Source organism: Danio rerio, chromosome 14 (assembly GCF_052040795.2).
Source record: "Danio rerio strain M-AB ecotype USA chromosome 14, GRCz13ab, whole genome shotgun sequence".
Taxonomy (NCBI): domain Eukaryota; kingdom Metazoa; phylum Chordata; class Actinopteri; order Cypriniformes; family Danionidae; genus Danio; species Danio rerio.
The window spans coordinates 51,549,596-51,566,717 of NC_141034.1; the positions used below are offsets into that span (position 1 = coordinate 51,549,596).

At 33.8% G+C, this 17,122-nt stretch overlaps 1 protein-coding gene across 5 annotated transcripts in view; it reads right to left on the minus strand.

The window, feature by feature from the left end:
• fstl5 (follistatin-like 5) overlaps positions 1-17,122 on the minus strand; it is a 390,165-nt gene that overhangs the window by 188,292 nt on the left and 184,751 nt on the right. For 3 of the 5 annotated variants that reach the window (XR_015506865.1, XM_087280661.2, NM_001031842.2), the window contains 1 exon segment: positions 15,994-16,242. Coding sequence is in view for 2 of the 5 variants with exons in the window: in XM_087280661.2 (XP_087136787.1) it covers positions 15,994-16,242 (249 nt within the window). In the remaining 3 variants the exon portion in view is untranslated. 5 annotated transcript variants of the gene reach the window in all.

The window sequence follows — 17,122 nt, forward strand, 5'->3', positions numbered from 1 at the left end:
AGAAATTAACATTCACCACCATAAATAAACAGAAAACACTAGTGAATCACAAAATCTGGAAATTGTTAGTTAACAGATATTTAGCGTATCCAGCAAATAAACCCTGTTCACCAAGTTATATGAGCAAAGAATGAACATCTATACATTGACATATGAGAACATAACCCTGCATGACCAGACATGTCAGTTGTTAGTAGCGTCAGCCGGGGTGTACTGAAAGCGTCTGCATTGTGACATCTAATTAAAGGCTGTCGGTGGGGAAAAATGCTTCTGTCTTGTGGGAGAAACCCACCCTGACCGTCCCTCCTCCTGCTAATGAGCCTGTTAGAGACAACATTACCTGCTGATGCAGAGACGCAGCTTAAACAGGATAAACTGAGAATTAAACAACACTAAGGCCATGAGAATGAGAGAAGAAACTTTGTTCACTCTAATGAGTATGACCTGATGATATACAGTACAGAACCTGCCATTAATACTTGGCACCCTTGTTAGATATGTTCAACTTTTTGATCTTGCGGAAAGAAGGGGGAGAGAGAGAGAGAGAGAGAGAGAGAGAGAGAGAGAGAGAGAGAAGGAGAGAGAGAGAGAAAGATAGAGAGAGAGAGAGCAATATTAAAAAAGTTAAACAACATTGAGGACATGTACATTTATTTATTTCCAAGCATTGAGGCTTTAAAAGCAAAAGTAATAATAATAATAATAATAATAATAATAAAAATAATAATAATAATAACTTGCAAATTTATGTAGGTGAAGGTGCCGTTAGATCAGGGGTTGCCGAACTCGGTCATGGAGGGTTGGGGTCCAGCAGAGTTTAGCTCCAACTCTTATCAAACACACCTGCTTATAGATTTCTAATGATCTTAAAGCATAGATATTTACATTAGATGTTGCCAGCCCTGTTGTTGTCTATTGGAAGGAATGTGTCAATAGAGCCGCCATTTTAGTACAGGGTAGTGATCCTTTGAAATGGATGCAGGACCAAGCTGTAGTGAAGGACTGTGGCCATCCAGAGCCAGAGATACACACACACACACACACACACACACACACACACACACACACACACACACACACACACACACACACACACACACATGATCGGGAGTTTTCCCGGAGGTCAGTATGCAAATGTTTTTTTAATTACAAAAATTGCAATTTCACATCACTTTTCTACATTGATGGATCAGTGACCACACAGGCATTCCTGACAAAAAGCTTGTGTTTGTGTGCATGTAAATGTATTATCCTCCCTTCCTGTTAAATTTGATCTAATCCGTGTCCTGAAACACTCCTCCTCTCCTGCTCTCACTTCTCCTTCTAACACAGAGAGTGTCTGTGTAAATGAATCTCTGTTATGAACGACTCGTTCGCTTAGCCGTCAACAATACAAGTTTCTGGCACCGCAGCATCTCATTGTCATATTTCTTTTGCATTGTTTGCTTATTTTATTCAACAAAACTACCATAAGCTTAGTATTTAGTGTGAGTTGGTGCTATTTTGCCTCATGGTGAATGCAGTGAGTGACTGTATTATCATCAATAACGTTACCTGTTTAGCACAAAAGTTCATAACATAAAAAAAACGTTAAAAACAAAATATTACCAATGAAATGTTCTGTCTTTGTGCTTTGTTTTCTTTGTTTGCTCATTAATACACCTGTAGACAGCGCTAAAGTTCAGCATCTTCACGTAGTAACACTAGGCTCGTTTGAGGTGCGCCTCGCCTTAACTGCATTGTAAACGAGAGCAGGCGTGCGCAGTAAGAGGAGGGCTCAAAAATTACATCAGAAGTCGGACACCTGCCGAATCTCGCTGTTTAGCCACCTGGAAACGTCACCAGTGGCGGAGATCTCGTTCGCGTTTTTTATCGCAGACGAATGACCTCATGAAAAAAATACTATGGTGATTTATAGTAAATATTATAGCATTTTTGAACATGTTTATTCAGTATTGTGTTGTGTTTATAGTTGTTGTGATACCAGAACTATAAAATTTAAATAGGCTATTTTATAACATGGTTCAAAAGCACTACAGTATACATTACTATAGTATTTTTAATGTGGGAGTGGATGCAATAGAAATATCACTGTTTTTACAGAGATGGTCAAAATTACAGAAGATGAACAGCTCATTAACTAAAAGGGTGTATTAAATATATAATTCTGTATATTCAACAAACGTTAAAAGAATAACAAAATAAACAGCTTATACAGCAAGAAAACTTTCAAGAAACCTAATTTGGCTACATTATAAATGAAGTAGCCATAGCAAGATGCTTTTGAGTGACAAGTCATGACAAATGTTTGTTTGACAAATAAATTCTTAGGGGGTTAATTATATTGACAAGCTTATTAGGTCTATATAAACTGCTTTTACTCCAGCCAGATTAAAATAAATAGCCCAAGACTTTCTCCAGAATAAAAACTATTAGACTGTAGGAAAAACTGTGGAAATGTTCTTGGTCTATTAAACATGACTTTTGACTCCACATACATATACATATACATATACATATGTGTGTGTGTGTGTGTGTGTGTGTGTGTGTGTGTGTGTGTGTGTGTGTGTGTCTTGTTTACTACACCCTTTTCACTTCTCATATGAAACCACACAAAGATGAGGTATAATGACAAAACAGTCTGATTATCTTTGTATTTCGAAATATATGTATATATTGGATTGACTTTAATGGAATAATGCTGCATAGAAATTACAATACAAAATTCACACAAACATACAAAAAGTGAAAATAACAACAAACAGGACTTAAAACTGAGAGAGAAGTAAAATACAGCACACACACATCCTAATGATTTATTAGTAACATTTAGTTATATTGGATAGGTCACGTTATGTTTTACAAAGATGTGTTTTGTTTTTGTTTGCGTGTAAATCTAAATAAATAACCATATGTAATGCTTTTTATGACTTTTTTTTTAATTATCAACGAAAATACAAAAAAGGTATTCAACAAATCCAGGTATAAACCTTAGTAAAACAAGATAATAAAGTGTAATGTATCAGTCTCATCCAATGAGCATTCAGCTGTGTCGTCAGCCAGTCGTTTCCCATCATGCTTTTGGTAACGCAGTCTTTTGAGAGCAACTGCGGCCGACTGCTCTATCCGAGGTACCCGCCTCGCGATCGCGAGAGTTTTTTGGCGCACGTCAGCGTGACATCAGAGCGAGGCGAAGGCAAGGCGGACACATTTCTAACCGGCATGCATCTTGCGGTGATCACCGGTGATCGATTCTGCGCAGATTTTGGCCAAGTCGAACGAGCCTACTGTCTTGACTAGTGCAGTTGAATGACATTTGTCCTGGGAGCACTGTACAAATGTGGCGGTGCTATTGACGCCTGCTCAGGGTCCATATGCGATATCTAGTATACATATCTATGATCTTGAAGACACTGATTAGCATGTTCAGGAGTATTTTATTAGTGTTGGAGCTAATCTATGCAGGACACTGGCCTTCCACGGCCGCGTTTGCCCACCCCTGCGTTAAATTGTAGTTTTGGAGATTTCTGAACCCATGACTAAACTAACTTCTGAAAACTTTCATTGATGAAGATTTTTTGGTATCATTTAATTTACAACACTCAACATATATTAGTACACCCCTCACAAATCGCTACTTTTAAATGAATATTTTCTTTAGGAAGCTTTACAATATTATATTTGAGCATATAATATACCTGTCAACATTGGGATGGGAAAATAAGTGATACGCCCACCATAATAAGGAATATTTCTCCCTACCTAAAAAAATACCCAAATTGCTAAATCTGTTCTTCTGGAGCTGTTTCATTTTAAATAAACAGCTAAACAGTCAGTAATATGTTTGATTATTAATATTTACAAATGAAAAAAAAAAAAACATTAGCAGCAAATAAATTAGCAAACAGTTTAGCTCATTAAGATTAATAGCTCTTATAAAGTAATAGAATCAAGTATCAAATCTCATCAACCTTCTCTTCACCTTATAACTTACTTGACATTCTGATTAAGATCAACAAATTAATCTCTCATTTATTTGGATTTTTTTGTTTGATTACATTAAATAACAGATGTCACTTTAAAAATGCACACATCTAACATTATAATGCAAGCATTCGACTGCTTTCCTAAATTTTTATGCTTATTTAGGACAAAACGAGTTGTGTTTAGAAAAAAACTCATCAAAATCGACATCTTTAGATGTTATTATTCTTAATTGTGTATATGTCTGTTCAAAAATGCAGACTTTCGCTCTGCTTTAAATTGCGTGTACAGAATCTGTATGGGAAACAGCGTCTATTTATCACTATGGAGCACATCAGCTGACAGTCACGCACCGCTATATGACTGTTTTGAGGACTGCATAGGAGGGGCGACGGCACCTGTAATGAAAAAGAAAGGGAATCGAGCCATTTTTATATTTATTTCAAAGTGATTCATGCCTAAACAAAAAGAAACCACAAAAGAAATTCACAGTAAAGAGCAAGGGGCGGCCCCTGGTGGCTCGGCGGTATGGATTGCTTATAAGGAGGATCGGGTCTTTAATATTTATTGCCACCCTTCAGAGAAAGACTGAAAATAGGGAAAAAATACCGGAAAATACATTACGGGATGATAGCGGGATAGAACTGTAAAATACGAGAGAATCCTGGGAAAAATGGGAGGGTTGACAGGTACGGCATACATTAGATTAGTCCAGATCATTTTACAGCTCTTTGACCAGCCCATGTAAAGTTTTTATTTCAGTTAAATTCAACTGGAAACAGGGCCTTGCAATGTGGAGGTCTGATATTGTAAGTCACAAAAAGGGGACTTTCACATATAGCACCTTTTGCACGCTCAGTTTCATTATTTTAAATGGAAATACGCCTGTTCAGCATGCAAACAGGAAGGGATGCACATGTCACAAATAAAATGGAAACCTTTTAGAGTGCCACGAGCGAACCACTAGTCATGTGACAGGAATCAAGCAGGCAGCTTCACACTTTGTATGGAGTAACACATGAAGGTAGACTTAATTTTTAAAAAATGCAGATACAGATCCTCTCTTAGTGATGATCATTACATCACATATCCACCTCAAATTCACACACTTGTTCAGCCCAACATAGGCTAGAATTCTCTCATTGAACCTTAAAAACAAAATAATAACAAAATAAATAAATAAAGGGCGTTGATGAGGGAGTTTGCATGTTCTCCCCATGTGGGTTTCCTCCGGGTGCTTGCGTTTTCCCCACAAGTTGAAAGAAATGTGGTCTAGGTGAATTGGGTAGGCCAAATTGTCAGTTGTGTAAGTGTGTGAATGATGTGTGTGCATGTATGTTTCCCAGTACTGGGTTGGAGCCGGAAGGGCATCCGCTGTGTAAAACATATACTGGATAAGTTGGCGGTTCATTCCACTGTGGGGACCCCAGATAAATAAAGGAACTAAGCCGAAAAAAATTAATGTCCTCTTTCATCTGATCAATAACTCTACCAGTTGACTAATTTCTTTATGATTACCCTAATGGTGGACATTTTCAATGTTACTGCTGTTTACCTATGGCTACTTCTAATTTTGTGAATTTCAACAACCTTCTGCCACACATCACAGCTGTTTTTGCTTTACCTATGGTGAATGAATTGAGTGAAATTGACCTCTGATGTAACTTTAAGTAATAACGTTGTGAACAATGAGGTCATGTTTGAACAAGTTCCTCTGCATAGTCACACAGATGTACTGAAAACAAGTCAAATATAATTCTATTTATACTTCAAAAAGTGCATCAGTAAGATCTTTCATATTGTTTATTTATTTTTTAATCACCTTATTATGATGGTCTCTTTAACACATTTTGTTGAATTAAGTTACAATGCATCTACATGCCAAATAATTCTCATTAGATTATAAGTAGACTGTTAGGCTGGGGTTAGGGTTAGTGTAAGTTGACATGCACTTGCAAAGTTTCTTAGAGTCAGTTAAATGTGTTAAAGGAGCAGTATCAGCATATATAAAGGAGACAGTCTACTAATACTGAAATGAGAAGTAATTGACATGTAGTTGTAATGCAAATCTTAGTCAACAAAATGTGCAATAGAGACCATCAAAATAAAGTCTTACCATTCACTCATTACGTTATATTTTGTTAATCATTTTGATGTTTTCATAAACATTTGGTCTTATTTAAAACAAAGATTTTTTGTTAATATAAAACCAAAACTAATAACAAGTTGAGCATCTTTTTTCACAACCATCTTTGCACATATTTACCTAGGGTGCCAATTATAGTCAAGTGCTTGGACGTGTTGAAAACCAAGTTAAGAAACACTCCCTGTTTCTAATATTTTCCAGCAGCTTCAAAACAGCATTACTTCTCCTTAATAATGGATTTTTCAGACATTATGTTTCAGTTTTGAAAGTACTCTTGCTGTTCTAATGCTGCATTAGCTCTGACGTCTTAGTTGGCAATGACGTCTGGTGTAGACTATGAGCTACAGTAGTACTCAAGTGTACACAGTTTGCCTTTAAAACACTTAAAGCAAAGGACAGTAAAAACAACAACAACAACAACAACAACAAACAACCTGCTTATATTATATTATATCCTTAACTAACTACTAAATAAATGAACACACTACCCGATACAAATCGTGTTGCCTCCCTAAGTCTTAGGAACAACAAATAATAACTTGATTTCTACTTGATAATTTGTTATCAGAATTGGCTTATATGCAAAGGCCTCTAGATTAGATTTATTTAACAAAAATAAAATATGATCATGCCTTGATTTTTAATTATTTCATTAGAACAGTATAAGGTCTGACTTTGCTTAGACAAAAGTCTTTTCACTTAACTGAAGTAATGTCCAGTATAGAATATAAAGTCATGCTGAAGTGGAAAAAGAATGAAAATTGTGTATGACTCTTGTGAGCTTGGAGGACTGCATCCATACATCTCTGCAATGACTCAAATCACTTATTAATAAAGTCATCTGGAATGGCAAAGAAAGCGTTCTTGCAGGACTCCCAGAGTTCATCAAGATTCTTTGGATTCATCTTCAATGCCTCCTCCTTAATCTTACTCCATACATGCTCAATAATGTTCATGTTTCGTGACTAAGCCCGCCATTCTTGACCTTCTTTAATTTCTGAAACTTTGATGTGGAGGCTGAAGTATGAGGAGGAGGACTTTCCTGCTGTAGAATTTGCCCTCTCATCCACTCTGCAATCCACTCTGCAGATCTCTCGCACACCCCCATACGGAATTTTTTCTTCAACAAACTTGCCTGTATATGTGAGAATATTGGGTCCATGCGGGTTCCAGTAGGTCTTCTGCAGTAATTGTGATGATCGGGATGCAGTTCAACAGACAATTCATCAGAAAAATCCACCTTCTGCCCACTTTTCCAAATGATCAACTAGAGGTAAAGTTAGTTAAAATTGTTGCTCTTACAACTAGGTTTGATGAAAAGACTTTTGTCAGGTAGTATAAATAAAAAAATACTATATATGTATATATATATATATATATATATATATATATATATATATATATATATATATATATATATATATATATATATATATTTTTTTTTTTTTTTTCAGCGTGTTACATTTTATTAAAATATATTTTTATAATTATTATCTGAGAGACCTACCGCAATTCCAATTTTTAACTGTAATGTTTGTGAGGTTTTGTTGAGGCTCAGCAAGGACACACATTAAGTAAAACTCTAAAACATTTCCAGCATTTAAATGATCTAGTTTTCAAATATGATTCTATTTTAAAATAAGATTCATTTCTGTGATGCGATTCGATTTTCATGGCAATGACAGCCTTCGGTTGAACACAATCTTTTAGAAACCATCATTAATTAAACCCATCCATCATTAAACAGATTTGATGATCAAAGAAATCTAGTTGTGCCGCTTACAGAAACTTAACATCCTTTATATGAGACATAAATCTTTTCTAAATTAAAAAAAAAATCTAATCATTCCTATCAAAAAAATTTTTTTGGAATATCTTAGAAAACAAACAAGCCTAACCCAAACCTTCTGAACACTAGACATCCACACAGAAGTAACACTTTGAACATAAGTAACTCATAAAAGCCTGTCAGCGCTTTCCATCGCCAGAAACATCCAGAGCGACAGAAGAAAAACACAAGACATGTGGAAGTCTGACTGATGGCTGAGCGGCGCTGCATCAGACAGACACAAGCGTCATTAACTCTTCATTCTCATGAAAGAAATTGAGGTAATGGGGAGAAAAGAATGAGACGAATTTATCATGTCCAAAAACAACTCAAACAACCAAACTTACACAGCGTGTGGAGCAGAGAGCACAATTCAGAAAGAGCCATTTAATTTCCCCAGTGCAAACAGTCATACGGCGAGCGAGTCACTGGAATGAGGGGTATAATTGAAGCTTAACAGACAGAGGAAAGCTTAATGGAGGGATATTTTCCCTAACAGTCAACGTGGAAAGAAATGAAACTTTTTTTTCTTTGTTCCCTCCGACTGACAGTAGAGCTGTCGTTCGAGACGTCTGACGATTATTCATCATAAGTACTTTGAAAGTTTCTAACTTTGATGCGTAATATTTTGCTTTTGTTTGAAGTATTAAACAAGAACAGCAGGGGTACCATAAATCCTGGGTTCCTATGTAAAAGTAATTGACAGCACAGCCTGTTTTATTCTTTTGTGTGCTTATTTTACTAAAGCTTTGTAAACATTTGTCATTTAGAAAGTGTTAAACTTGAGGGTGCAAACATCCATTTTTAAATAGAAACCGTTTTAAATTGATACTGCTTTTTTTTTTTACAATCTGTTACAAAACGACAGTAACATCAGCAAGTAACAGTGAATTTAGCTTTTTATGTAAATTGTAAACACTGAAATATTATTTTCTTTAATATTTACAGGTACAAAACATGCATTGTTGTATGTGTTGACTAATATTGAAGGTTTGAGTTATTTCCCATTTATTCATGACAGTTTGCATTTGTATAATGTTGTTATTATTATTAGTATTATTTATTATATGCATATTTATATTTGTTTGAATAAAAACTAGTTTACATTTGTCCACCTGTCATGTTTTGGAGATGTATGCATCACCATATGGCATAAGAATAGGACCTGTGTTTGGATATAACTCAGTTTTTTGACCACACTTCATTATTATTGTTCATTTATTCGTTTGCTGGAAATTAGAACTAAATTTAGAAATAGTTTTGAAACAAATCTTTGCGCTTAACAAACAAAATTAAATATGTAGGCTTATGGATGTCTTCAGTGGAGTTCAGTTTTTTCCACTTTTATTCCACTAGATAGATAGATAGATAGATAGATAGATAGATAGATAGATAGATAGATAGATAGATAGATAGATAGATAGATAGATAGATAGATAGATAGATAGATAGATAGATAGATAGATAGATAGATAGATAGATAGATAGATAGATAGATAGATATGATGTAATATTAGGCTTGAATGCATGTGAGCAATTAGAAAAGCATTTACATTCATTTTTCCAACCCAACAGCTTGCATCCCATCGTTATCCAAACCCAGTGCCCCGTGCCAAAGCACACAGCCGTACAGGCACGCAGAAGCCAAAAGCTCTTCACTGGCTACAGAGAAACTCCTTCACTGCCTTCCCATTGGGACACGCAGGTTCTGTAGCCTCCAGCATATGTTCTGTGATGTTTTATTACTCAGTGTTACAGCGGCTGTCCTGCTACTCCTCATCTTCGCCCGGTCAGTGTATAGTTGGGAAAAATCAGCAATCTCTCTATTTTTCCTCCTGTATTTTTCAGTTCATTTGCTTTGGCATATGCATCGTTCCCAAATCACTAGACTCTGACAATATCAGTATTTGTAAACACTGCCTGGCCAGACAATCAAACGGCCTGAGACAAGAAAAAATGTTGGAGTGTTGCACAGAGAGAAACGTGGACCATAAATGATGCATTAGAGAAAACTAGTTTGCAGCGCTTTCTCACTTAATTGGCCACAGTTGTGTGCAACTAGTGCTGAAACAACTGATGTCTGTACACACACCATTTACGTGCATACAATAATCTGTCAACTTAATTATAAAATAGTACAAATACTTTAAGGCACGGCAATCTGTGAACGGGCATGAAGCTTCATCATTTATTATTGATATTGTATTTGTCTGTGGTTCGATTCAATGCATTTACTCTAGTTTAGTATCTAAACATCTACAGACACAACACAATTCATTTGACAAGAAAGAGCTGTTTGAAAATAGGATGTAAGATGGATATTTGTCTTACCCAAGTGAAATATTCCTTTTTTTATTTTACTTTTTAAACACAAATATAGCTAAATTTAATGAGGTTTGTGCTTGAAAAAAAAAAAATTATATATATATATATATATATATATATATATATATATATATATATATATATATATATATATATATATATATATATATATATATATATATATATATATATATATAGCATTTTTGCAGTAGGACAGGAAAAATAAAACTAATGTATAGCTGTGAACACAAGTTTGCTTCAAGTTCAACAAATATATCTTGGATACTATATATCCAAATATACTTGGATACTTACAAATTAATACTAATTTTATTGTTATTATTTTGTTTTCATTTGACAGTACAAATAAAAATAAATACATAATGGATTAAAGTACATGTTTTTATTAGTACTTTATTTTACAGTGCTGTTTCACTTGTGCACCATGAATTTTTAATAAAGAATACATAAGCGTTGTAAAAAATAGTTTATTGCTCTCCCTAAACTCCTGATTCTAACTTATGTACTCTAGATAAACTGGTTTATTTTATTTGACTTTATTTTGGAGTCCTATTTCACATGCATGTACTATGATTAAAGGCCAGACAGAACCTGCAGATATTTTTTTGGTGTTTTTGCAGAAACTTTTGTACAGAAATCTGCAGATTTATGTGGAATGATTGTGGGACTATCATAACTAAAATCTTAATACATGAAAAAAAACAACTTTTTTTAACTTTTATTTAATGTTTACAATGCAAATCCAATTAGAACCAATAATTTGGAAAACAAAGCACGTCTCTTAAATAATATATCTACAACAAGATCAAAAATATTACTTAAACTGTATCTGAAGGTTTTCATATCAGTCAATAATATTACTGAAATTATTTTAAAAACAGAATTAATATATTAATTCATATTTTTTTCTTAATATTTTTTTCTAGATTTAAGTAGATTGAACATAAAACAATCAAGTTACCCCCCCCCCCAAAAAAAAATAAATAAATAAATAAAAATAATAAATAAATAAATAAGTAAATATTGAAAATATATAATGAAAATAAATAATGAAAACAAATAAAAATAATTGTGGTAATTGTGGTAATAATAGGTGGTTTGAACAAACAAGAAGTATTTTTGTGTATTTATTTATTTATATGATTTTTATGTATTTTAATGTATTTATTGTATTTTTATCCTGCTGTATATAAAATTGATTCTGCAAAATTGTTGCAAACAATTTATATGGGTTGAGTTTAAACAAACAAATTAAATGTAGTAGTAAATTGGGTAGGCTAAATTGTCCGTAGTGTATGAGTGTGCGTGTGAATGTGTGTGTGGATGTTTCCCAGAGATGGGTTGCGGCTGGAAGGGCATCCGCTGCGTAAAAACTTGCTGGATAAGCTGGCGGTTCATTCCGCTGTGGCGACCCCGGATTAATAAAGGGACTAAGCTGACAAGAAAATGAATGAATGAATGATTAAACATACTGAACCAACTTTAAAATCGAGACCGAATCAAAACCTTATTTATTTATTTTTTTATTTTTAGTCAAATTTCTTTCTATTCTTGTTTACTTCTGGCAAAAAAGGGGAAAAATACTATACCTGTTTAAGTTCTGTTAAAGGTTTCTTAGTGCAAAAAGTATTTTTTTTTCCCCAGAATGATAACAATGTAAACATGTTCACCCAACGCTCTCGAACCTCCTGAAAATAAGCACAAAAATAATACCGCAAGTGCACCTGCCATTGTGAAAACCATTAGGGCCCATTTAATACACTGCTGCTAATTAAAACGCCTAATTATCCAATCCAATTATCAACTTTCTACAGTTTAATCTTAAAAGTTTTCAGCAGAGAAGATCAAACCGAACATTTTATAAAACCACATACATGATTGAGAGTACCAAAACAAACTAATTAGACAAAAAATCCAAAAAAAAAAAAAAAGATTAATATTAATATAGCGATCAGGCGAGAGGTGTCTTTGTTGAAACTTCAGAAATATTCAGGACAGTCATCTGCATGAACTATATATACGTTTCTCCCACTCTCCAAACTCACACTGATTGGGTCGAGCAGGTCAATATCATCATCTGACGGCCAAACGCTTTGATTCGAGAGGGCATTCAGAGGTTTGATTTCTCTCTCTATTTCTCTCTATGAATGTGGAAGTGATCATATTATTGCCTGTTCTCTTTCTGCAGAAGAGAGTCTGTGATTTTTTAGATATTTGGACTAGAAACAAGACAAAAAAATCTAAGTGAGAAAAGTATTTTTGCAGTGTAGTTGTGTGCAAAGTGACCTGCATTGGGTTTCCAACCATTGAAATGGTTTAGATTCAGTGATTAAGTCACGGAGGAAGCATTGAAATTCTAAAATCTTCAAGACTGAACCATTTATGGCTTTAGAAATCAAAATGACAAAGTAAAAGTGTATTAACAATCCCAAGAATTATTGTACATCAAGAGTTTCTGGCGAGCAAACTATGGAAAAATTATATTTTAAAATTATATCATAGCTGAGTATGATTTCCTTCTTTGATAGAAGGACATTAGCTATGTTTCCATACAGAAATGCAAATGGATTTTATGTGCAAAACTGGATTATCGCATAAAAGACGTGTGAATAAAGCAGCGTTTCCATCTAACAAGTCAAAGTGAACAAAATCATCACTTCCTGATTATCTGACGCCAAATATCAACGGTAAAAATAAAATTTGCTGCGATAAGAGAAGCTGCGTGAATCTTTTCTTCATTTAATAAATAACTTGTGCCGCAGAAGACAATCCTGACACAGTGAACAGTGAACACGCAGTGGTGTTTGAAGGCATTAATAATATAATAACACTAATACTGAGATGGTCAAGGCATTTTAGAATGACCAAAACAAAAGTTCCGGTGATTTACAGTGTGCTCAGCCTGCTGGTTTGTCCATTCACACACATTTTTATCATCACAAAATCTCTTATAACCAAATCACATGACCTTTTTTTAATACACATACTGGAATTTGTTCGGTAAAAGTGTTTTCATTGTAGTTTATGTCCATCTTTTCTTATCGATTAAAAAGTTAATCTAACCCAGTTATGCGCATATGTTTTTTATGCAGATTTTAAAAACTTATGCGCATCTCAGCATTTCAATCAGTTGTTTTTTTTTTAATTTAATTTAAAAATTTAGGTGGATGGAAACATAGCTACTGTCTTCTGCTAATCATCTTCAAATAGAAAATAGTATTCAGTGTGACCAATCTTTGTTTTTTAAATCTGAGAAAATATTGGTTGAACTAACAATTTACTCATGAAGCCACAATAAAATCCCTATATCTCTGGAAATTATATATATATATAGTTGAAGTCAAAATTATTAGCCCCCTTTTGAATTTTTATTTTTATTTTAAATATTTCATAAATTATGTTTAGCAGAGCAATGACATTTTTTACAGTATGTCTGATCATTTTTTTTTTCTGGAGAAAGTCTTTTTTCTGCCAGAATAAAAGCAGTTAGTTTTTTTTATTTTTTATTATTATTATTATTTTAGGGACAAATTTATTAGCCCCTTTAAGCTATCTATTTTTTTCGATAGTCTACAGGACAGACCATCGTTATACAATATTCTTTTGTTTCATGGTTATGTTCAGAGCATAGGCTGCTTTATAGAAATAATCAAAATCAAAGAAATATAGTTCTTTTTAAGTTAAATGACTCTTTATTCAGAAATTAAAATTGATTTTAAACCGATTTAACAGATTTTGAATTTGTTTTAAAATCTTTAAAATGTTTTAGTTCTTAGTTTTTTCCTATACTTAGTTTAACTTGTATTTTAAAAACTTGTTTTAACACATTTAACCAGTTTTTATTTAATTTAATTCTTTTTTTTCATTTATTATCCTTATTATCCATTATTTTGCTTCTTTTATTCTTGTTTATGTAAAGCACTTTGAATAATTATTGTGCTTAAAATGTGTTTTATAAATGAACTTGCCTTATCTAATATACACTATAATAGCCAGCACAAAAGTAATGATCTACCAAATGAGTGACAATTTATTTTTGCACTACATTCAAATAAATGATCATTCAAGAAACACAGTTCCCACCTCTAAATCTGATCTTACATTCACAGCATAACACGGACGGTCCATTCATTAGTGGTCATTACTAGTCCATTAGTACTGGACTTAATTTCCGAGAATCGCATCTTGCTTATTATGCGGAACAAAACAACCTTTCTCTTTTCTTGGAAAATATGTTTATCAAATGCCTCTCCATTGCCTCGCTGCACTCATCTGGATGTGCTGTTCATATAACAACACATCATTTTAAGAATAAAAAACACATATTTAATCTATCAAAAAAGCAAACAATCAGCCATCAGCAGCACTGTGAAATGTTAGTGCTTTTCTTCTGTCAGAATATGTTTTAAATGTAATGTATTTAGCCTGAATATTAAGCATCAATACTCCTGTATTTAGTGTCACGTGATCTTAAATCCTAGAAAATACTCTCATACACACATATACTACGGATAGTTTAGCTCACCCAGTATAATCTCACTTATAGCAGACAAATGAAGGAATGAATGAACAAATGGAAGGAACAGACAAAAGGACAATCCAATGAACAAATGAACAAATGTTGTTTTTGTAGTTGGGGGAAAGTTGTGGGGCTAATGGTTAGGCAGTTGGACTTGTAATCAAACGATTGCAGGTTCCTGGTCCCAGCAGGAATTCAATGACGGAGGGAGTGAATGAACTGCACTCTCTCCATCTTTGAGCCCCAGCTGAGGTGCCCCTGAGCAAGGCACCGAACCCCTAATTGCTCCCCAGGTGCTGGAAGCAATGGCTGCCCAGTGCTCCAGGTGTATGCTCACCATGTTTGTGTGTGTGTGTGTGTGTTCTCTCTTCTCGCTCAAACGTGCGTGTGTGAGTTGGATGGGTTAAAAGCAGAGGACCAATTTCAAGGATAAAACCATACTTGACAAGGTTCACTTGCAATTTCATCATACTTATCTTTATTCACAGTGAGTTACTGTCACTTTTAAAAATGTAATGCATCCGTGCAGAATAAATGTTTTAATTTGTAAATAAATAAATAGATAGATATTTAATAATAAACAAGCAAACAAACAAATAAACAAACGCAACACTGAAGTATGCATTTTTAACTACTTGCTTTAGAATCTTATTTATTTACTAAACAAATAAAGAAACACATTTGTTTATTAAGTAAATAAATAAATAAATACATAAATAAATAAATAAATAAATTAATTAATTAATTAATTAATACATTCTAAAGTATGGATTTAAATGAAAACCGCACTGAGAGTTTCCAGTTCGACAAAACCACAGCACAAAATCTTTTTGTAAAAAAAAATAAAATAAAATAAAGTAAAAAAAAAAAAAAAATCTAAAGTATGTAGTGAAAACATATTTTACTATTTATTTATTTATTTATTTATTAAATAAATAAATGAACAAATAAATAAATAAATAAATAAATAATAAAATAAATAAATAAATAAATAAATAAATAAATAAATAAATAAATAAATAAATAAATAAATAAATAAATAAATAAATAAATAAATAAATAAATAAATAATAGCCAAACAAACAAACCCAATTCTAAACTATGTAGTTTAAAATCAAACAGCATTGAGAGTTTGCGAGTTTGTACAACACACAATCCGCTGGTTCTTACCTTTGTAGAAGCATTCGTCGCTGTGCATGATGGTTATTCTCTGATGGGCCAGACAGGAGGCTCTGTGGAGCTCACAGTGGTTCTGGTACAGTTTCCCATCAGATCCGCACACAGGTTTGTAATGTGGTTTGCAGCGCTCCAGACATTGACACTCTCCTTCACCTGTTTCTCTGTCCACCACACAATGTTTTCCCAAACCACAGTACTTATGTTCACAGGGCCCGGGTAAACCAGTCTGACCAAGAAACCCTGACAAAACAGGTCAAAGAGAACAAAAATCATGTCAATTCATAAAATATTACATAAATATTTTTAAATATTTCATAATTTATTCATAAATATATTAATATGAAACATGCCCTATATTTGAACAATTTCAAGTCACACTTTATTTGTAGAGCCTATTTTAAGATATTTACAATTTCTGAGAGAGCTCGTTGACGGCCATTAGCCTGCCACAGTGTAGAAGAACAAAGACTGTTGACGTTTTCTATCCACAAGTTAGCGACAGAACCGCATAATAAGCCCTTACACTTAGAAGATTAGTCTGATTTCCAACTACAGCAGATCGATTGTTATTAAAATAGTAAGCATACCTGCCAACACTCCCGTTTTATCCTGGGAGTAGACCGTATTTCAGAACAATTTCCCGCAACTATCCCGTTTTTTATTTCTTCCTAAAAACTCACGTAATTTCACCCACCCCTCTTTTTGGTACAGTCTGTAAACACTCCCGGGTTGCCAACTTTAGTACAGTACCCAATCGCAGTGGCCACCCAAAACCCGCTGCATCCTATCCCGGTTCTCAACAGTGTTATAGGGTATATGCCGAACTAGTGTTGTCCCATATTGATAAACTTCTGGTGACCTGTAATTGTGAGTTTTTTTCCATTTTATATGATTTTTTTTTACCACATCGATGCTGTAATGCAATTAAAATACAATCAGTTAAACAGACTTTGGCATTCATTTAGTTGCTCAAGCGAAAAACGACATAAAATGCCGTTTACCCACACGCGCCTGTCAGAATCGTCAGGCTAACGCAGAAGCTCCATTGAATTTACAATAAAATAAATGCTCATATTATAAGGACATGGTGGGGGAAAATGTAATGTAAATGCCCACATAT